Below are 23,209 nucleotides of genomic sequence, written 5' to 3'. Positions count from 1 at the left end.
TCTGTAGAAAATAAATTAAATCCAACTTTAATGATCAAAGTAATAAACAAAAAACAAGAAAAGAAGATAAAAACTAATATTAATTTAATTTGACATGTTTACTTGCGATTAATAATTTAAAACTGGTTCTTAGTCAGATACTTTATAACAGATAAAACGCGTTTTCTCCCAAACCAGTATTACGAAACCAGTATTACGGATCAGAATCAGCGATGCGCTTTTTAGACAAGGTAACAAGACAGTTCGGCACCAGCACGGAAACGAATCCCCTCCATGTTTAATAGACAGTTCGGCACCGTAGGAGACATTTAGGGACCAAGACAAACCACAGGGACTCTGTTAGCAGATTAAGATTTTGTTTATTAATGTTTTAAATCTTTTTTTCGTTTATTAACGGAAACGGAAACGAATCCCCTCCATGTTTAATAGACAGTTCGGCACCGTAGGAGAAATTAAGGGACCAAGACAAACCACAGGGACTCTGTAAGCAGATTAAAATTTTGTTTATCAATGTTTTAAATCTTTTTTTCGTTTATTAACGTTTTTAACGTTGGCATCAATTTTTCTTTGTTTTCTAGCAATGTGCAGTTTACTAATGTTACTATCCATATCCGTATACTGAAAAATTTAAATAGTTAACTGCAAATTGTTAGAAAACAAAGAAAATCATATATTGATGCCAACATTTAAAATGTAAATAAAGTAATACAAATAGACAGGAAATACGAAAAAAAGATTTGAAAAACATTGATAAACAAAATACTAATCTGCTAACCGAGTTCCTGTGAGACAAACCATGTACCTCGTTTCCCTACCTTATTCCAGTGCTTTATAATAAATATGATTAATTTTATTTAATAAAAACGTTTTAAAATGAAAATGAAAAAATTATTGACCATAAAATTCATAAAATCATATTTGATCATATGTAGACAAAACAATACTTGATTGTGTTTGAAAAAAATCATTTTAATATATTAAAACAAAGCTGATTGAAGTAAGGTATCAATCATATAATCAATATTTTATCAACATAACAGACCAGGACAGAAACCAAATGAGTGTACTAGACTGATAGATCTACAGACTGTGCCTCATGTGTAGAGTCTGATGAGACTTTGGCATTGATGAAAATAGAACCTAAGTCCTGTGACATAACTAGATTCAGTTGTTCACGACTCATATAGTTTTGAAAAGGATATCAAGAGATATAAATCAAATTCTATTCTGTTGTTTTAATTCATTTTGTTCCGTTGAATCAACTTAAAATGCAAAAAAGGGTAATATTAAGAATTTTTGTTTGGACAAATTACAATTCCATTCGGACAAGTAAGTTTTGGTATGTACTTGTCCTATTGGACAAGTTTAAAAAAAAGTTATTGTAGAGGCCTGTTAGAGTTATAGTTTATTTTTTTCTAATAATTCCTTTTACTGATTGAGTCATGTTTAATTGATGAGTTAAAAAATTATAGAAGAAGGTACTTTTAAGACTCATATTGTAATCAAATTTACAGAAAATAAGATTATGATACCATTGTTTATCTTTATACCTCTTTAACTTTTAAATGAAAAATTAACTATAAAGCTTATTAACACAAATTTAAAGTGTTTTCACAAGAAATGTTGCACAGTTTCAGGAACATTTTGATAAAATTTTGCAAGCAAGTGGATATGTATTACATATATGTAAATAATCTTCTAGGGTGAAAATCTTTTAATGATACAATTGTGTTATATTTTATTTCTCAAGATTTGTTAAAAAGTGGAGATTGTGTGCAATTTTTTCAATTTTACTGAATTAACTGGAAAGACAAGGAATAAAGGTGGGTAACAGGTAAAACTTTGCCCATGTACAAATGTACTGAGTGCCTGGGAAATAAAAATGCATGTTTTTTTATAAGACATCAAACATGTGACAATTTAATGTTTATTGAGAATATTAATTTGTTTCATCTCCTAATTCAAAACAACACATCATAAAAGAGTTTTGATTTTAATTTTTTAGCCAGATAAGCCGATATAAACCATTTGATCACAGAGATTTGAACTTGTTTAGTTATTTGTGTAATAACCTTGAACCTGGTGTGTCCTTAACCTCTTCAACCCCATACACAGTACCATGGAAGTCTGTTGCTATACATGTAGTCCATACAGAAGTAGAGAATTTAGAAATACTGTATGCTATCAATGGTTGTCTGGTGGCACTGTGTAAAGCTGACATTACTGAAGTAAGTACACTATTTTTTTACAATAGCTATTTACTATAACTATTTACTTGATTTCAAAATCTGAAGCATTCTTGGTTTTCTTTGTGACAAAAAAGGGTGGAAAGAAAAATTACTGTAGACAAATATAAATAAGGTATACCTTGAAATGTTTTGCCCTGATTCATTTATGTTACATTTGCATACGACCATGAAATCAAAACATGGCAATCTAGTGTATGACATTACAGTGGTGAAATAAACAACAATCAAATCCATTTATGAAATGAAGGGTAATCCATACACATACACATACATATTAGCAGTAAACCTTCCCCAAACATATATAATTCACCAAATGCTTGAAAATACAATTCAAAATTGTTTTATCTGGCGATTAACATTTTGTCTGGTGTATTAATAAAGTTTAACGTTTTATTGAAATATTTCAGGCAGAGAGAGAAAATAAAAACACACCATTTTTCTTTAAAAATACACCTGTTTGTCAGTGTCTTGGATTTGGTAAGTTTAATTTCTGTTTTGCAGTTTAAACACATGTTTTTTATCTATCGTCTTCTGTTGATTAAATGTATTGTAGAATGCCAGAAAAAAAATATACTAAAAAACAAAAGTAACAACAAGAAAATAAGAAAATTAATTTACATATGGTTACATATGGTTATTTTAATTTATGAAATTGTCACAAAAATCCAATGTTAATATTAGTGCATTATCCTTTTTGGGATCTTTCCTTTTGAAGTTGTAAAATATATACACGTACATAACCCATTGCTGAGGCAGCATGTGTATAGTTATTGTTGGTATACATGTCAGTCCTCATCTTGTATCCTTTTAATCCTCCTTAACTATTAATATGAATAAAAGGAGATGTGAGGGGATGCTGTATTAAGAATGCAGCACACCAACAAGAAAACCCAAACGACACCTAGAGGTCAACATGTGGTATTCCACAATAGACAGGTGCCTGCTAATTTTAGGGGTTTTCCATAGGAACTCATTCTTTGCCATTTCTATATAAGTGGGCAGCTTTCTTTATCCACATCTCCTCTTGATTCTGTGAATGTATTACATAATTATTGTACTGTGAAGCTTTCACCATTTCTCTATTATTTAATGCCATTGTGCTTCTTATTTTATATTTTGGTTCATTTTGATTTTTAGGTTTTCTATATAAAAAAATGCACCTCTTGCTTGGTAAATTCATTTTAATGAAACTTGTCACAAGGTTTTATTATTAATGCACTATATATTTTATTTTTGCCTACGTTTGCATCAAAACATGGACTTTGTCTCCTTTATTTGCAACACATCATAAATGAACATATATATTTCAATGGAACTATCACAACATTATTGTTAACATATGTTACTTATTAGCTGGAGTATCCCTTACTAGGCATTCTCACATTAATTCTTTTTACATAATTCTACAGGCATTGTTAGAGGGATTGACTCTGTTGAGAAAGAGCTATACATTATCACACCTCTAAATCAACAAGATTTGCAGAAGGTCAATGCAGTGATTAGAGGAAATGTAAACTTACCAAGTCAAGTCTTGTTCAAGCAGGTAATTTTATGCAAAATATGCTGGTCTTAGTTAGAATCAGTGGTCAACAAGGCTTTAAACTGCCTTTGATCTAATATATAACATAAACTCAAGATAAAGTTCCATTATAAACATGTAGAAAGAGTGGGATGATTTTCATCATTAGCCTATATAAAATGAAACTTCCCACTCCGATAAGGATCATAATCAAAATATTGTCGTCGTCATCGTCTGTTGTCGTCTGTCGTCGTCTGTCGTCGTAAACTATTTCAAAAATCTTCTCCTCTGAAACTACTGGGCCAAATACCTTCAAACTTTAACTAAAAAGTGAATCTTTCAGAGCAAATGTGACACGGGGTAAAATTGTTTAATTGGTCAAGATCTATCGGCCCTGAAATTTTCAGACGAATCGAACAACCCATTGTTGGGTTGCTGCCACCGAATTGGTAGTTTTAACAAAATTTTGCAGTTTTTTGTTATTATTTTGTATATTATTATAGATATATATAAACTGTAAGCAGCAATAATGTTCAGCAAAGTAAGATCTACAAAAAAGTTAATATGACCATAATTGTCAATTGACCCCTTAAGGAGTAATTGCCCTTTAAAGACAATTTTACACAATTTGTTCATCAAGTTTGCTAACATTTAAAAATCTTCTCCTCTGAAACTACTGGGCCAAATACCTTCAAACTTTAACTAAATGTTCCTTAGGGTATCTTGTTTATAAACTGTATCCGAAGTTTGTATCAATCAACAAACATGGCCGTAATGGCTATAAATAGAACATAAGGGTCAAATGCAGTTTTTGGCTTATATCTCAAAAACTAAATCTTTCAGAGCAAATGTGACAGGGGTAAATTGTTTAATTGGTCAAGATCTATCGGCCCTGAAATTTTCAGACAAATCGAACAACCCATTGTTGGATTGCTGCCACCGAATTGGTAGTTTTAACAAAATTTTATAGTTTTTTGTTATTATTTTGAATATTATTATAGATATATATAAACTGTAAGCAGCAATAATGTTCAGCAAAGTAAGATCTACAAAAAAGTTAATATGACCATAATTGTCAATTGACCCCTTAAGGAGTAGTTGCCCTTTAAAGACAATTTTACACAATTTGTTCATCAAGTTTGCTAACATTTAAAAATCTTCTCCTCTGAAACTACTGGGCCAAATACCTTCAAACTTTAACTAAATGTTCCTTAGGGTATCTTGTTTATAAACTGTATCCGAAGTTTGTATCAATCAACAAACATGGCCGTAATGGCTATAAATAAAACATAAGGGTCAAATGCAGTTTTTGGCTTATATCTCAAAAACTAAATCTTTCAGAGCAAATGTGACAGGGGTAAAATTGTTTAATTGGTCAAGATCTATCGGCCCTGAAATTTTCAGACAAATCGAACAACCCATTGTTGGATTGCTGCCACCGAATTGGTAGTTTTAACAAAATTTTATAGTTTTTTGTTATTATTTTGAATATTATTATAGATATATATAAACTGTAAGCAGCAATAATGTTCAGCAAAGTAAGATCTACAAAAAAGTTAATATGACCATAATTGTCAATTGACCCCTTAAGGAGTAGTTGCCCTTTAAAGACAATTTTACACAATTTGTTCATCAAGTTTGCTAACATTAAAAAATCTTCTCTTCTGAAACTTTTAGGCCAAATACCTTCAAACTTTAACTAAATGTTCCTTAGGGTATCTTGTTTAAAAACTGTATCCGAAGTTTGTATCAATCGACAAACATGGCCGTAATGGCTAAAAATAGAACATAAGGGTCAAATGCAGTTTTTGGCTTATATCTCAAAAACTAAATCTTTTAGAGCAAATGTGACACGGGGTAAAATTGTTTAATTGGTCAAGATCTATTGGCCCTGAAATTTTCAGACGAATCGAACAACCCATTATTTGGTTGCTGCCACCGAATTGGTAGTTTTAACAAAATTTTGTAGTTTTTTGTTATTATTTTGAATATTATTATAGATATATATAAACTGTAAGCAGCAATAATGTTCAGCAAAGTAAGATCTACAAAAAAGTTAATATGACCATAATTGTCAATTGACCCCTTAAGGAGTAATTGCCCTTTAAAGACAATTTTACACAATTTGATCATCAAGTTTGCTAACATTTAAAAATCTTCTCCTCTGAAACTACTGGGCCAAATACCTTCAAACTTTAACTAAATGTTCCTTAGGGTATCTTGTTTATAAACTGTATCTGAAGTTTGTATCAATCAACAAACATGGCCGAAATGGCTAAAAATAGAACATAAGGGTCAAATGCAGTTTTTGGCTTATATCTCAAAAAATGAATTTTTCAGAGCAAATATGACAGGGGTAAAATTGTTTAATTGGTCAAGATCTATCGGCCCTGAAATTTTCAGACGAATCGAACAACCCATTGTTGGGTTGCTGCCACAGAATTGGTAGTTTTAACAAAATTTTGCAGTTTTTTGTTATTATTTTGAATATTATTATAGATATATATAAACTGTAAGCAGCAATAATGTTCAGCAAAGTAAGATCTACAAAAAAGTTAATATGACCATAATTGTCAATTGACCCCTTAAGGAGTAATTGCCCTTTAAAGACAATTTTACACAATTTGTTCATCAAGTTTGCTAACATTTAAAAATCTTCTCCTCTGAAACTACTGGGCCAAATACCTTCAAACTTTAACTAAATGTTCCTTAGGGTATCTTGTTTATAAACTGTATCCGAAGTTTGTATCAATCAACAAACATGGCCAAAATGGCTAAAAATAGAACATAAGGGTCAAATGCAGTTTTTGGCTTATATCTCAAAAAATGAATTTTTCAGAGCAAATATGACACGGGGGTAAAATTGTTTAATTGGTCAAGATCTATCGGCCCTGAAATTTTCAGACGAATCGAACAACCCATTGTTGGGTTGCTGCCACAGAATTGGTAGTTTTAACAAAATTTTGCAGTTTTTTATTATTTTGAATATTATTATAGATATATATAAACTGTAAGCAGCAATAATGTTCAGCAAAGTAAGATCTACAAAAAAGTTAATATGACCATAATTGTCAATTGACCCCTTAAGGAGTAATTGCCCTTTAAAGACAATTTTACACAATTTGTTCATCAAGTTTGCTAACATTTAAAAATCTTCTCCTCTGAAACTACTGGGCCAAATACCTTCAAACTTTAAATAAATGTTCCTTAGGGTATCTTGTTTATAAACTGTATCCGAAGTTTGTATCAATCGACAAACATGGCCGTAATGGCTAAAATAGAACATAAGGGTCAAATGCAGTTTTTGGCTTATATCTCAAAAACTAAATCTTTTAGAGCAAATGTGACACAGTGTAAAATTGTTTAATTGGTCAAGATCTATCAGCCCTGAAATTTTCAGACGAATCGAACAACCCATTGTTGGGTTGCTGCCACCGAATTGGTAGTTTTAACAAAATTTTGCTGTTTTTTGTTATTATTTTGAATATTATTATAGATATATATAAACTGTAAGCAGCAATAATGTTCAGCAAAGTAAGATCTACAAAAAAGTTAATATGACCATAATTGTCAATTGACCCCTTAAGGAGTAATTGCCCTCTAAAGACAATTTTACACAATTTGATCATCAAGTTTGCTAACATTTAAAAATCTTCTCCTCTGAAACTACTGGGCCAAATACCTTCAAACTTTAACTAAATGTTCCTTAGGGTATCTTCTTTATAAACTGTATCCGAAGTTTGTATCAATCAACAAACATAGCCGTAATGGCTATAAATAGAACATAAGGGTCAAATGCAGTTTTTGGCTTATATCTCAAAAACTAAATCTTTCAGAGCAAATGTGACATGGGGTAAAATTGTTTAATTGGTCAAGATCTATCGGCCCTGAAATTTTCAGACAAATCGAACAACCCATTGTTGGATTGCTGCCACCGAATTGGTAGTTTTAACAAAATTTTATAGTTTTTTGTTATTATTTTGAATATTATTATAGATATATATAAACTGTAAGCAGCAATAATTTTCAGCAAAGTAAGATCTACAAAAAAGTTAATATGACCATAATTGTCAATTGACCCCTTAAGGAGTAATTGCCCTTTAAAGACAATTTTACACAATTTGTTCATCAAGTTTGCTAACATTAAAAAATCTTCTCTTCTGAAACTTTTGGGCCAAATACCTTCAAACTTTAACTAAATGTTCCTTAGGGTATCTTGTTTATAAACTGTATCCGAAGTTTGTATCAATCTACAAACATGGCCGTAATGGCTAAAAATAGAACATAAGGGTCAAATGCAGTTTTTGGCTTATATCTCAAAAACTAAATCTTTTAGAGCAAATGTGACACGGGGTAAAATTGTTTAATTGGTCAAGATCTATTGGCCCTGAAATTTTCAGACGAATCGAACAACCCATTATTTGGTTGCTGCCACCGAATTGGTAGTTTTAACAAAATTTTGTAGTTTTTTGTTATTATTTTGAATATTATTATAGATATATATAAACTGTAAGCAGCAATAATGTTCAGCAAAGTAAGATCTACAAAAAAGTTAATAGGACCATAATTGTCAATTGACCCCTTAAGGAGTAATTGCCCTTTAAAGACAATTTTACACAATTTGATCATCAAGTTTGCTAACATTTAAAAATCTTCTCCTCTGAAACTACTGGGCCAAATACCTTCAAACTTTAACTAAATGTTCCTTAGGGTATCTTGTTTAAAAACTGTATCCGAAGTTTGTATCAATCGACAAACATGGCCGTAATGGCTAAAATAGAACATAAGGGTCAAATGTAGTTTTTGGCTTATATCTCAAAAACTAAATCTTTCAGAGCAAATGTGACATGGGGTAAAATTGTTTAATTGGTCAAGATCTATCGGCCCTGAAATTTTCAGACGAATCGAACAACCCATTGTTGGGTTGCTGCCACCGAATTGGTAGTTTTAACAAAATTTTGTAGTTTTTTGTTATTATTTTGAATATTATTATAGATATATATAAACTGTAAGCAGCAATAATGTTCAGCAAAGTAAGATCTACAAAAAAGTTAATATGACCATAATTGTCAATTGACCCCTTAAGGAGTAATTGCCCTTTAAAGACAATTTTACACAATTTGATCATCAAGTTTGCTAACATTTAAAAATCTTCTCCTCTGAAACTACTGGGCCAAATACCTTCAAACTTTAACTAAATGTTCCTTAGGGTATCTTCTTTATAAACTGTATCCGAAGTTTGTATCAATCAACAAACATGGCCGTAATGGCTATAAATAGAACATAAGGGTCAAATGCAGTTTTTGGCTTATATCTCAAAAACTAAATCTTTCAGAGCAAATGTGACATGGGGTAAAATTGTTTAATTGGTCAAGATCTATCGGCCCTGAAATTTTCAGACAAATCGAACAACCCATTGTTGGATTGCTGCCACCGAATTGGTAGTTTTAACAAAATTTTATAGTTTTTTGTTATTATTTTGAATATTATTATAGATATATATAAACTGTAAGCAGCAATAATGTTCAGCAAAGTAAGATCTACAAAAAAGTTAATATGACCATAATTGTCAATTGACCCCTTAAGGAGTAATTGCCCTTTAAAGACAATTTTACACAATTTGTTCATCAAGTTTGCTAACATTAAAAAATCTTCTCTTCTGAAACTTTTGGGCCAAATACCTTCAAACTTTAACTAAATGTTCCTTAGGGTATCTTGTTTATAAACTGTATCCGAAGTTTGTATCAATCTACAAACATGGCCGTAATGGCTAAAAATAGAACATAAGGGTCAAATGCAGTTTTTGGCTTATATCTCAAAAACTAAATCTTTTAGAGCAAATATGACACGGGGTAAAATTGTTTAATTGGTCAAGATCTATTGGCCCTGAAATTTTCAGACAAATCGAACAACCCATTATTTGGTTGCTGCCACCGAATTGGTAGTTTTAACAAAATTTTGCAGTTTTTTGTTATTATTTTGAATATTATTATAGATATATATAAACTGTAAGCAGCAATAATGTTCAGCAAAGTAAGATCTACAAAAAAGTTAATATGACCATAATTGTCAATTGACCCCTTAAGGAGTAATTGCCCTTTAAAGACAATTTTACACAATTTGATCATCAAGTTTGCTAACATTTAAAAATCTTCTCCTCTGAAACTACTGGGCCAAATACCTTCAAACTTTAACTAAATGTTCCTTAGGGTATCTTGTTTATAAACTGTATCCGAAGTTTGTATCAATCAACAAACATGGCCAAAATGGCTAAAAATAGAACATAAGGGTCAAATGCAGTTTTTGGCTTATATCTCAAAAAATGAATTTTTCAGAGCAAATATGACACGGGGGTAAAATTGTTTAATTGGTCAAGATCTATCGGCCCTGAAATTTTCAGACGAATCGAACAACCCATTGTTGGGTTGCTGCCACAGAATTGGTAGTTTTAACAAAATTTTGCAGTTTTTTGTTATTATTTTGAATATTATTATAGATATATATAAACTGTAAGCAGCAATAATGTTCAGCAAAGTAAGATCTACAAAAAAGTTAATATGACCATAATTGTCAATTGACCCCTTAAGGAGTAATTGCCCTTTAAAGACAATTTTACACAATTTGTTCATCAAGTTTGCTAACATTTAAAAATCTTCTCCTCTGAAACTGCTGGGCCAAATACCTTCAAACTTTAACTAAATGTTCCTTAGGGTATCTTGTTTATAAAGTGTATCCGAAGTTTGTATCAATCGACAAACATGGCCGTAATGGCTAAAATAGAACATAAGGGTCAAATGCAGTTTTTGGCTTATATCTCAAAAACTAAATCTTTTAGAGCAAATGTGACACGGTGTAAAATTGTTTAATTGGTCAAGATCTATCAGCCCTGAAATTTTCAGACGAATCGAACAACCCATTGTTGGGTTGCTGCCACCGAATTGGTAGTTTTAACAAAATTTTGCTGTTTTTTGTTATTATTTTGAATATTATTATAGATATATATAAACTGTAAGCAGCAATAATGTTCAGCAAAGTAAGATCTACAAAAAAATTAATATGACCATAATTGTCAATTGACCCCTTAAGGAGTAATTGCCCTTTAAAGACAATTTTACACAATTTGATCATCAAGTTTGCTAACATTTAAAAATCTTCTCCTCTGAAACTACTGGGCCACATACCTTCAAACTTTAACTAAATGTTCCTTAGGGTATCTTGTTTATAGACTGTATCTGAAGTTTGTATCAATCAACAAACATGGCCGAAATGGCTAAAAATAGAACATAAGGGTCAAATGCAGTTTTTGGCTTATATCTCAAAAAATGAATTTTTCAGAGCAAATATGACAAGGGGTAAAATTGTTTAATTGGTCAAGATCTATCGGCCCTGAAATTTTCAGACGAATCGAACAACCCATTGTTGGGTTGCTGCCACAGAATTGGTAGTTTTAACAAAATTTTGCAGTTTTTTGTTATTATTTTGAATATTATTATAGATATATATAAACTGTAAGCAGCAATAATGTTCAGCAAAGTAAGATCTACAAAAAAGTTAATATGACCATAATTGTCAATTGACCCCTTAAGGAGTAATTGCCCTTTAAAGACAATTTTACACAATTTGTTCATCAAGTTTGCTAACATTTAAAAATCTTCTCCTCTGAAACTGCTGGGCCAAATACCTTCAAACTTTAACTAAATGTTCCTTAGGGTATCTTGTTTATAAAGTATATCCGAAGTTTGTATCAATCGACAAACATGGCCGTAATGGCTAAAATAGAACATAAGGGTCAAATGCAGTTTTTGGCTTATATCTCAAAAAATGAATTTTTCAGAGCAAATATGACACGGGGGTAAAATTGTTTAATTGGTCAAGATCTATCGGCCCTGAAATTTTCAGACGAATCGAACAACCCATTGTTGGGTTGCTGCCACAGAATTGGTAGTTTTAACAAAATTTTGCAGTTTTTTGTTATTATTTTGAATATTATTATAGATATATATAAACTGTAAGCAGCAATAATGTTCAGCAAAGTAAGATCTACAAAAAAGTTAATATGACCATAATTGTCAATTGACCCCTTAAGGAGTAATTGCCCTTTAAAGACAATTTTACACAATTTGTTCATCAAGTTTGCTAACATTTAAAAATCTTCTCCTCTGAAACTGCTGGGCCAAATACCTTCAAACTTTAACTAAATGTTCCTTAGGGTATCTTGTTTATAAAGTGTATCCGAAGTTTGTATCAATCGACAAACATGGCCGTAATGGCTAAAATAGAACATAAGGGTCAAATGCAGTTTTTGGCTTATATCTCAAAAACTAAATCTTTTAGAGCAAATGTGACACAGTGTAAAATTGTTTAATTGGTCAAGATCTATCAGCCCTGAAATTTTCAGACGAATCGAACAACCCATTGTTGGGTTGCTGCCACCGAATTGGTAGTTTTGACAAAATTTTGCTGTTTTTTGTTATTATTTTGAATATTATTATAGATATATATAAACTGTAAGCAGCAATAATGTTCAGCAAAGTAAGATCTACAAAAAAATTAATATGACCATAATTGTCAATTGACCCCTTAAGGAGTAATTGCCCTTTAAAGACAATTTTACACAATTTGATCATCAAGTTTGCTAACATTTAAAAATCTTCTCCTCTGAAACTACTGGGCCACATACCTTCAAACTTTAACTAAATGTTCCTTAGGGTATCTTGTTTATAGACTGTATCTGAAGTTTGTATCAATCAACAGACATGGCCGAAATGGCTAAAAATAGAACATAAGGGTCAAATGCAGTTTTTGGCTTATATCTCAAAAAATGAATTTTTCAGAGCAAATATGACAAGGGGTAAAATTGTTTAATTGGTCAAGATCTATCGGCCCTGAAATTTTCAGACGAATCGAACAACCCATTGTTGGGTTGCTGCCACAGAATTGGTAGTTTTAACAAAATTTTGCAGTTTTTTGTTATTATTTTGAATATTATTATAGATATATATAAACTGTAAGCAGCAATAATGTTCAGCAAAGTAAGATCTACAAAAAAGTTAATATGACCATAATTGTCAATTGACCCCTTAAGGAGTAATTGCCCTTTAAAGACAATTTTACACAATTTGTTCATCAAGTTTGCTAACATTTAAAAATCTTCTCCTCTGAAACTGCTGGGCCAAATACCTTCAAACTTTAACTAAATGTTCCTTAGGGTATCTTGTTTATAAAGTGTATCCGAAGTTTGTATCAATCGACAAACATGGCCGTAATGGCTAAAATAGAACATAAGGGTCAAATGCAGTTTTTGGCTTATATCTCAAAAACTAAATCTTTTAGAGCAAATGTGACACGGTGTAAAATTGTTTAATTGGTCAAGATCTATCAGCCCTGAAATTTTCAGACGAATCAAACAACCCATTGTTGGGTTGCTGCCACCGAATTGGTAGTTTTAACAAAATTTTGCTGTTTTTTGTTATTATTTTGAATATTATTATAGATATATATAAACTGTAAGCAGCAATAATGTTCAGCAAAGTAAGATCTACAAAAAAGTTAATATGACCATAATTGTCAATTGACCCCTTAAGGAGTAATTGCCCTTTAAGGACAATTTTACACAATTTGATCATCAAGTTTGCTAACATTTAAAAATCTTCTCCTCTGAAACTACTGGGCCAAATACCTTCAAACTTTAACTAAATGTTCCTTAGGGTATCTTGTTTATAAACTGTATCCGAAGTTTGTATCAATCAAGAAACATGGCCGTAATTGCTATAAATAGAACATAAGGGTCAAATGCAGTTTTTGGCTTATATCTCAAAAACTAAATCTTTCAGAGCAAATGTGACATGGGGGTAAAATTGTTTAATTGGTCAAGATCTATCGGCCCTGAAATTTTCAGACAAATCGAACAACCCATTGTTGGATTGCTGCCACCGAATTGGTAGTTTTAACAAAATTTTATAGTTTTTTGTTATTATTTTGAATATTATTATAGATATATATAAACTGTAAGCAGCAATAATGTTCAGCAAAGTAAGATCTACAAAAAAGTTAATATGACCATAATTGTCAATTGACCCCTTAAGGAGTAATTGCCCTTTAAAGACAATTTTACACAATTTGTTCATCAAGTTTGCTAACATTAAAAAATCTTCTCTTCTGAAACTTTTGGGCCAAATACCTTCAAACTTTAACTAAATGTTCCTTAGGGTATCTTGTTTAAAAACTGTATCCGAAGTTTGTATCAATCGACAAACATGGCTGTAATGGCTAAAAATAGAACATAAGGGTCAAATGCAGTTTTTGGCTTATATCTCAAAAACTAAATCTTTTAGAGCAAATGTGACACGGGGTAAAATTGTTTAATTGGTCAAGATCTATTGGCCCTGAAATTTTCAGACGAATCGAACAACCCATTATTTGGTTGCTGCCACCGAATTGGTAGTTTTAACAAAATTTTGTAGTTTTTTGTTATTATTTTGAATATTATTATAGATATATATAAACTGTAAGCAGCAATAATGTTCAGCAAAGTAAGATCTACAAAAAAGTTAATAGGACCATAATTGTCAATTGACCCCTTAAGGAGTAATTGCCCTTTAAAGACAATTTTACACAATTTGATCATCAAGTTTGCTAACATTTAAAAATCTTCTCCTCTGAAACTACTGGGCCAAATACCTTCAAACTTTAACTAAATGTTCCTTAGGGTATCTTGTTTAAAAACTGTATCCGAAGTTTGTATCAATCGACAAACATGGCCGTAATGGCTAAAATAGAAAATAAGGGTCAAATGTAGTTTTTGGCTTATATCTCAAAAACTAAATCTTTCAGAGCAAATGTGACACGGGGTAAAATTGTTTAATTGGTCAAGATCTATCGGCCCTGAAATTTTCAGACGAATCGAACAACCCATTGTTGGGTTGCTGCCACCGAATTGGTAGTTTTAACAAAATTTTGTAGTTTTTTGTTATTATTTTGAATATTATTATAGATATATATAAACTGTAAGCAGCAATAATGTTCAGCAAAGTAAGATCTACAAAAAAGTTAATATGACCATAATTGTCAATTGACCCCTTAAGGAGTAATTGCCCTTTAAAGACAATTTTACACAATTTGATCATCAAGTTTGCTAACATTTAAAAATCTTCTCCTCTGAAACTACTGGGCCAAATACCTTCAAACTTTAACTAAATGTTCCTTAGGGTATCTTCTTTACAAACTGTATCCGAAGTTTGTATCAATCAACAAACATGGCCGAAATGGCTAAAAATAGAACATAAGGGTCAAATGCAGTTTTTGGCTTATATCTCAAAAAATGAATTTTTCAGAGCAAATATGACACGGGGTAAAATTGTTTAATTGGTCAAGATCTATCGGCCCTGAAATTTTCAGACGAATCGAACAACCCATTGTTGGGTTGCTGCCACAGAATTGGTAGTTTTAACAAAATTTTGCAGTTTTTTGTTATTATTTTGAATATTATTATAGATATATATAAACTGTAAGCAGCAATAATGTTCAGCAAAGTAAGATCTACAAAAAAGTTAATATGACCATAATTGTCAATTGACCCCTTAAGGAGTAATTGCCCTTTAAAGACAATTTTACACAATTTGTTCATCAAGTTTGCTAACATTTAAAAATCTTCTCCTCTGAAACTACTGGGCCAAATACCTTCAAACTTTAACTAAATGTTCCTTAGGGTATCTTGTTTATAAACTGTATCCGAAGTTTGTATCAATCAACAAACATGGCCAAAATGGCTAAAAATAGAACATAAGGGTCAAATGCAGTTTTTGGCATATATCTCAAAAAATGAATTTTTCAGAGCAAATATGACACGGGGGTAAAATTGTTTAATTGGTCAAGATCTATCGGCCCTGAAATTTTCAGACGAATCGAACAACCCATTGTTGGGTTGCTGCCACAGAATTGGTAGTTTTAACAAAATTTTGCAGTTTTTAGCTCACCTGGCCTGAAGGGCCAAGTGAGCTTTTCTCATCACTTGGCGTCCGTCGTCCGTCGTCCGCCGTCGTCCGGCGTCGTCCGGCGTCGTCCGTCGTCGTCCGGCGTCGGCGTAAACTTTTCACATTTTGAACTTCTTCTAGAGAACCACTGAATGGAATGAAACCAAACATGGCATGAATGTTCCTTATGAGGTGCTGACCAAGTGTTGTTACTTTGTAGCCGATCCATCATCCAAGATGGCCGCCAGCGGGGGACTTAGTTTAACATAGGACCCTATGGGAAATGCATACAAATGTCTTCTTTTAGAGAACCACTGAATGGAATGAAACCAAACATGGCATGAATGTTCCTTATGATGTGCTCACCAAGTGTTGTTACTTTGCAGTCGATCCATCATCCAAGATGGCCGCCAGCGGGGGACTTAGTTTAACATAGGACCCTATGGGAAATACATACAAATGTCTTCTTTTAGAGAACCACTGAATGGAATGAAACCAAACATGGCATGAATGTTCCTTATGAGGTGCTGACCAAGTGTTTTTACTTTGCAGTCGGTCCATCATCCAAGATGGCCGACAGCAGGGGATTTAGTTTAACAAAGGACCTATGGGAAATACATACAAATGTCTTCTTTTAGAGAACCACTGAATGGAATGAAACCAAACATGGCATGAATGTTCCTTATGAGATGCTGACCAAGTGTTGTTACTTTGTAGCCGATCCATCATCCAAGATGGCCGCCAGCGGGGGGACTTAGTTTTACATAGGACCCTTTGGGAAATACATAAAAATGTCCTCTTTTAGAGAACCAATAAATGGAATGGAACCAAACATGGCATGAATGTTCCTTATGAGATGTTGACCAAGTGTTGTTACTTTGCAGCCGATCCATCATCCAAGATGGCCGACAGCGGGGGACTTAGTTTAACATAGGACCCTATGGGAAATACATACAATTGTCTTCTTTTAGAGAACCACTGAATGGAATTGAACCAAACATGGCATGAATGTTCCTTATGAGTTGCTGACCAAGTGTTGTTACTTTGCAGTCGATCCATCATCCAAGATGGCCGCTAGGGGGGGGGGGGGGGGGGGGGGGGGCTTAGTTTAACATAGGACCCTATGGGAAATACATACAAATGTCTTCTTTTAGAGTACCACTGAATGGAATGAAACCAAACATGGCATGAATGTTCCTTATGAAGTGCTGACCAAGTGTTGCTACTTTGTTGCCGATTTACTGTTCAAGATGGCCACCATGATATTTTATTAAATAACGGGACCAATATTAATCAAAATTTGGCCTCAATCATTATTTGGGTATCTGTTATGATTTTTATCCATCTTTACATGATTTCTAAAACCAAAGTAGAGTCAGGTGAGCGACACAGGCTCTTGAGAGCCTCTAGTTTGTTATTATTTTGAATATTATTATAGATATATATAAACTGTAAGCAGCAATAATGTTCAGCAAAGTAAGATCTACAAAAAAGTTAATATGACCATAATTGTCAATTGACCCCTTAAGGAGTAATTGCCCTTTAAAGACAATTTTACACAATTTGTTCATCAAGTTTGCTAACATTTAAAAATCTTCTCCTCTGAAACTGCTGGGCCAAATACCTTCAAACTTTAACTAAATGTTCCTTAGGGTATCTTGTTTATAAAGTGTATCCGAAGTTTGTATCAATCGACAAACATGGCCGTAATGGCTAAAATAGAACATAAGGGTCAAATGCAGTTTTTGGCTTATATCTCAAAAACTAAATCTTTTAGAGCAAATGTGACACGGTGTAAAATTGTTTAATTGGTCAAGATCTATCAGCCCTGAAATTTTCAGACGAATCAAACAACCCATTGTTGGGTTGCTGCCACCGAATTGGTAGTTTTAACAAAATTTTGCTGTTTTTTGTTATTATTTTGAATATTATTATAGATATATATAAACTGTAAGCAGCAATAATGTTCAGCAAAGTAAGATCTACAAAAAAATTAATATGACCATAATTGTCAATTGACCCCTTAAGGAGTAATTGCCCTTTAAAGACAATTTTACACAATTTGATCATCAAGTTTGCTAACATTTAAAAATCTTCTCCTCTGAAACTACTGGGCCAAATACCTTCAAACTTTAACTAAATGTTCCTTAGGGTATCTTGTTTATAAACTGTATCTGAAGTTTGTATCAATCAACAAACATGGCCGAAATGGGTAAAAATAGAACATAAGGGTCAAATGCAGTTTTTGGCTTATATCTCAAAAAATGAATTTTTCAGAGCAAATATGACAAGGGGTAAAATTGTTTAATTGGTCAAGATCTATCGGCCCTGAAATTTTCAGACGAATCGAACAACCCATTGTTGGGTTGCTGCCACAGAATTGGTAGTTTTAACAAAATTTTGCAGTTTTTTGTTATTATTTTGAATATTATTATAGATATATATAAACTGTAAGCAGCAATAATGTTCAGCAAAGTAAGATCTACAAAAAAGTTAATATGACCATAATTGTCAATTGACCCCTTAAGGAGTAATTGCCCTTTAAAGACAATTTTACACAATTTGTTCATCAAGTTTGCTAACATTTAAAAATCTTCTCCTCTGAAACTACTGGGCCAAATACCTTCAAACTTTAACTAAATGTTCCTTAGGGTATCTTGTTTATAAACTGTATCCGAAGTTTGTATCAATCAACAAACATGGCCGTAATGGCTATAAATAGAACATAAGGGTCAAATGCAGTTTTTGGCTTATATCTCAAAAACTAAATCTTTCAGAGCAAATGTGACATGGGGTAAAATTGTTTAATTGGTCAAGATCTATCGGCCCTGAAATTTTCAGACAAATCGAACAACCCATTGTTGGATTGCTGCCACCGAATTGGTAGTTTTAACAAAATTTTATAGTTTTTTGTTATTATTTTGAATATTATTATAGATATATATAAACTGTAAGCAGCAATAATGTTCAGCAAAGTAAGATCTACAAAAAAGTTAATATGACCATAATTGTCAATTGACCCCTTAAGGAGTAATTGCCCTTTAAAGACAATTTTACACAATTTGTTCATCAAGTTTGCTAACATTAAAAAATCTTCTCTTCTGAAACTTTTGGGCCAAATACCTTCAAACTTTAACTAAATGTTCCTTAGGGTATCTTGTTTATAAACTGTATCCGAAGTTTGTATCAATCGACAAACATGGCCGTAATGGCTAAAATAGAACATAAGGGTCAAATGTAGTTTTTGGCTTATATCTCAAAAACTAAATCTTTCAGAGCAAATGTGACGTGGGGTAAAATTGTTTAATTGGTCAAGATCTATCGGCCCTGAAATTTTCAGACGAATCGAACAACCCATTGTTGGGTTGCTGCCACCGAATTGGTAGTTTTAACAAAATTTTGTAGTTTTTTGTTATTATTTTGAATATTATTATAGATATATATAAACTGTAAGCAGCAATAATGTTCAGCAAAGTAAGATCTACAAAAAAGTTAATATGACCATAATTGTCAATTGACCCCTTAAGGAGTAATTGCCCTTTAAAGACAATTTTACACAATTTGATCATCAAGTTTGCTAACATTTAAAAATCTTCTCCTCTGAAACTACTGGGCCAAATACCTTCAAACTTTAACTAAATGTTCCTTAGGGTATCTTCTTTATGAACTGTATCCGAAGTTTGTATCAATCAACAAACATGGCCGAAATGGCTAAAAATAGAACATAAGGGTCAAATGCAGTTTTTGGCTTATATCTCAAAAAATGAATTTTTCAGAGCAAATATGACACGGGGGTAAAATTGTTTAATTGGTCAAGATCTATCGGCCCTGAAATTTTCAGACGAATCGAACAACCCATTGTTGGGTTGCTGCCACAGAATTGGTAGTTTTAACAAAATTTTGCAGTTTTTTGTTATTATTTTGAATATTATTATAGATATATATAAACTGTAAGCAGCAATAATGTTCAGCAAAGTAAGATCTACAAAAAAGTTAATATGACCATAATTGTCAATTGACCCCTTAAGGAGTAATTGCCCTTTAAAGACAATTTTACACAATTTGTTCATCAAGTTTGCTAACATTTACAAATCTTCTCCTCTGAAACTACTGGGCCAAATACCTTCAAACTTTAACTAAATGTTCCTTAGGGTATCTTGTTTATAAACTGTATCCGAAGTTTGTATTTATCAACAAACATGGCCAAAATGGCTAAAAATAGAACATAAGGGTCAAATGCAGTTTTTGGCTTATATCTCAAAAAATGAATTTTACAGAGCAAATATGACACGGGGGTAAAATTGTTTAATTGGTCAAGATCTATCGGCCCTGAAATTTTCAGACGAATCGAACAACCCATTGTTGGGTTGCTGCCACAGAATTGGTAGTTTTAACAAAATTTTGCAGTTTTTTGTTATTATTTTGAATATTATTATAGATATATATAAACTGTAAGCAGCAGTAATGTTCAGCAAAGTAAGATCTACAAAAAAGTTAATATGACCATAATTGTCAATTGACCCCTTAAGGAGTAATTGCCCTTTAAAGACAATTTTACACAATTTGTTCATCAAGTTTGCTAACATTTAAAAATCTTCTCCTCTGAAACTACTGGGCCAAATACCTTCAAACTTTAACTAAATGTTCCTTAGGGTATCTTGTTTATAAACTGTATCCGAAGTTTGTATCAATCGACAAACATGGCCGTAATGGCTAAAATAGAACATAAGGGTCAAATGCAGTTTTTGGCTTATATCTCAAAAACTAAATCTTTTAGAGCAAATGTGACACGGTGTAAAATTGTTTAATTGGTCAAGATCTATCGGCCCTGAAATTTTCAGACGAATCGAACAACCCATTGTTGGGTTGCTGCCACCGAATTGGTAGTTTTAACAAAATTTTGCTGTTTTTTGTTATTATTTTGAATATTATTATAGATATATATAAACTGTAAGCAGCAATAATGTTCAGCAAAGTAAGATCTACAAAAAAGTTAATATGACCATAATTGTCAATTGACCCCTTAAGGAGTAATTACCCTTTAAAGACAATTTTACACAATTTGATCATCAAGTTTGCTAACATTTAAAAATCTTCTCCTCTGAAACTACTGGGCCAAATACCTTCAAACTTTAACTAAATGTTCCTTAGGGTATCTTGTTTATAAACTGTATCCGAAGTTTGTATCAATCAACAAACATGGCCGTAATGGCTATAAATAGAACATAAGGGTCAAATGCAGTTTTTGGCTTATATCTCAAAAACTAAATCTTTCAGAGCAAATGTGACATGGGGTAAAATTGTTTAATTGGTCAAGATCTATCGGCCCTGAAATTTTCAGACAAATCGAACAACCCATTGTTGGATTGCTGCCACCGAATTGGTAGTTTTAACAAAATTTTATAGTTTTTTGTTATTATTTTGAATATTATTATAGATATATATAAACTGTAAGCAGCAATAATGTTCAGCAAAGTAAGATCTACAAAAAAGTTAATATGACCATAATTGTCAATTGACCCCTTAAGGAGTAATTGCCCTTTAAAGACAATTTTACACAATTTGATCATCAAGTTTGCTAACATTAAAAAATCTTCTCTTCTGAAACTTTTGGGCCAAATACCTTCAAACTTTAACTAAATGTTCCTTAGGGTATCTTGTTTATAAACTGTATCCGAAGTTTGTATCAATCTACAAACATGGCCGTAATGGCTAAAAATAGAACATAAGGGTCAAATGCAGTTTTTGGCTTATATCTCAAAAACTAAATCTTTTAGAGCAAATGTGACATGGGGTAAAATTGTTTAATTGGTCAGGATCTATTGGCCCTGAAAATTTCAGACGAATCGAACAACCCATTATTTGGTTGCTGCCACCGAATTGGTAGTTTTAACAAAATTTTGTAGTTTTTTGTTATTATTTTGAATATTATTATAGATATATATAAACTGTAAGCAGCAATAATGTTCAGCAAAGTAAGATCTACAAAAAAGTTAATATGACCATAATTGTCAATTGACCCCTTAAGGAGTAATTGCCCTTTAAAGACAATTTTACACAATTTGATCATCAAGTTTGCTAACATTTAAAAATCTTCTCCTCTGAAACTACTGGGCCAAATACCTTCAAACTTTAACTAAATGTTCCTTAGGGTATCTTGTTTAAAAACTGTATCCGAAGTTTGTATCAATCGACAAACATGGCCGTAATGGCTAAAATAGAACATAAGGGTCAAATGTAGTTTTTGGCTTATATCTCAAAAACTAAATCTTTCAGAGCAAATGTGACATGGGGTAAAATTGTTTAATTGGTCAAGATCTATCGGCCCTGAAATTTTCAGACGAATCGAACAACCCATTGTTGGGTTGCTGCCACCGAATTGGTAGTTTTAACAAAATTTTGTAGTTTTTTGTTATTATTTTGAATATTATTATAGATATATATAAACTGTAAGCAGCAATAATGTTCAGCAAAGTAAGATCTACAAAAAAGTTAATATGACCATAATTGTCAATTGACCCCTTAAGGAGTAATTGCCCTTTAAAGACAATTTTACACAATTTGATCATCAAGTTTGCTAACATTTAAAAATCTTCTCCTCTGAAACTACTGGGCCAAATACCTTCAAACTTTAACTAAATGTTCCTTAGGGTATCTTGTTTATAAACTGTATCCGAAGTTTGTATCAATCTACAAACATGGCCGTAATGGCTAAAAATAGAACATAAGGGTCAAATGCAGTTTTTGGCTTATATCTCAAAAACTAAATCTTTTAGAGCAAATGTGACACGGGGTAAAATTGTTTAATTGGTCAAAATCTATTGGCCCTGAAATTTTCAGACGAATCGAACAACCCATTATTTGGTTGCTGCCACCGAATTGGTAGTTGTAACAAAATTTTGTAGTTTTTTGTTATTATTTTGAATATTATTATAGATATATATAAACTGTAAGCAGCAATAATGTTCAGCAAAGTAAGATCTACAAAAAAGTTAATATGACCATAATTGTCAATTGACCCCTTAAGGAGTAATTGCCCTTTAAAGACAATTTTACACAATTTGATCATCAAGTTTGCTAACATTTAAAAATCTTCTCCTCTGAAACTACTGGGCCAAATACCTTCAAACTTTAACTAAATGTTCCTTAGGGTATCTTGTTTAAAAACTGTATCCGAAGTTTGTATCAATCGACAAACATGGCCGTAATGGCTAAAATAGAACATAAGGGTCAAATGTAGTTTTTGGCTTATATCTCAAAAACTAAATCTTTCAGAGCAAATGTGACATGGGGTAAAATTGTTTAATTGGTCAAGATCTATCGGCCCTGAAATTTTCAGACGAATCGAACAACCCATTGTTGGGTTGCTGCCACCGAATTGGTAGTTTTAACAAAATTTTGTAGTTTTTTGTTATTATTTTGAATATTATTATAGATATATATAAACTGTAAGCAGCAATAATGTTCAG

The 23,209-nt window shown here is 32.0% G+C and overlaps 1 protein-coding gene across 1 annotated transcript in view; it reads left to right on the top strand.

Annotated features, from left to right (window-relative positions):
* LOC127706749 (polynucleotide 5'-hydroxyl-kinase NOL9-like) overlaps positions 1-23,209 on the top strand; it is a 45,677-nt gene that overhangs the window by 20,537 nt on the left and 1,931 nt on the right. The window contains exons 10-12 of the mRNA XM_052211408.1: positions 2,006-2,228; positions 2,657-2,726; positions 3,659-3,792. Of these exons, the coding sequence (XP_052067368.1) occupies positions 2,006-2,228; positions 2,657-2,726; positions 3,659-3,792 (427 nt within the window). The remainder of the gene's footprint in view (positions 1-2,005; positions 2,229-2,656; positions 2,727-3,658; positions 3,793-23,209) is intronic.

The sequence above is a fragment of the Mytilus californianus genome, unplaced genomic scaffold, assembly GCF_021869535.1.
Source record: "Mytilus californianus isolate M0D057914Y unplaced genomic scaffold, xbMytCali1.0.p SCAF_1, whole genome shotgun sequence".
NCBI lineage: Eukaryota > Metazoa > Mollusca > Bivalvia > Mytilida > Mytilidae > Mytilus > Mytilus californianus.
This window is presented reverse-complemented; position numbering and strand designations above follow the sequence as displayed.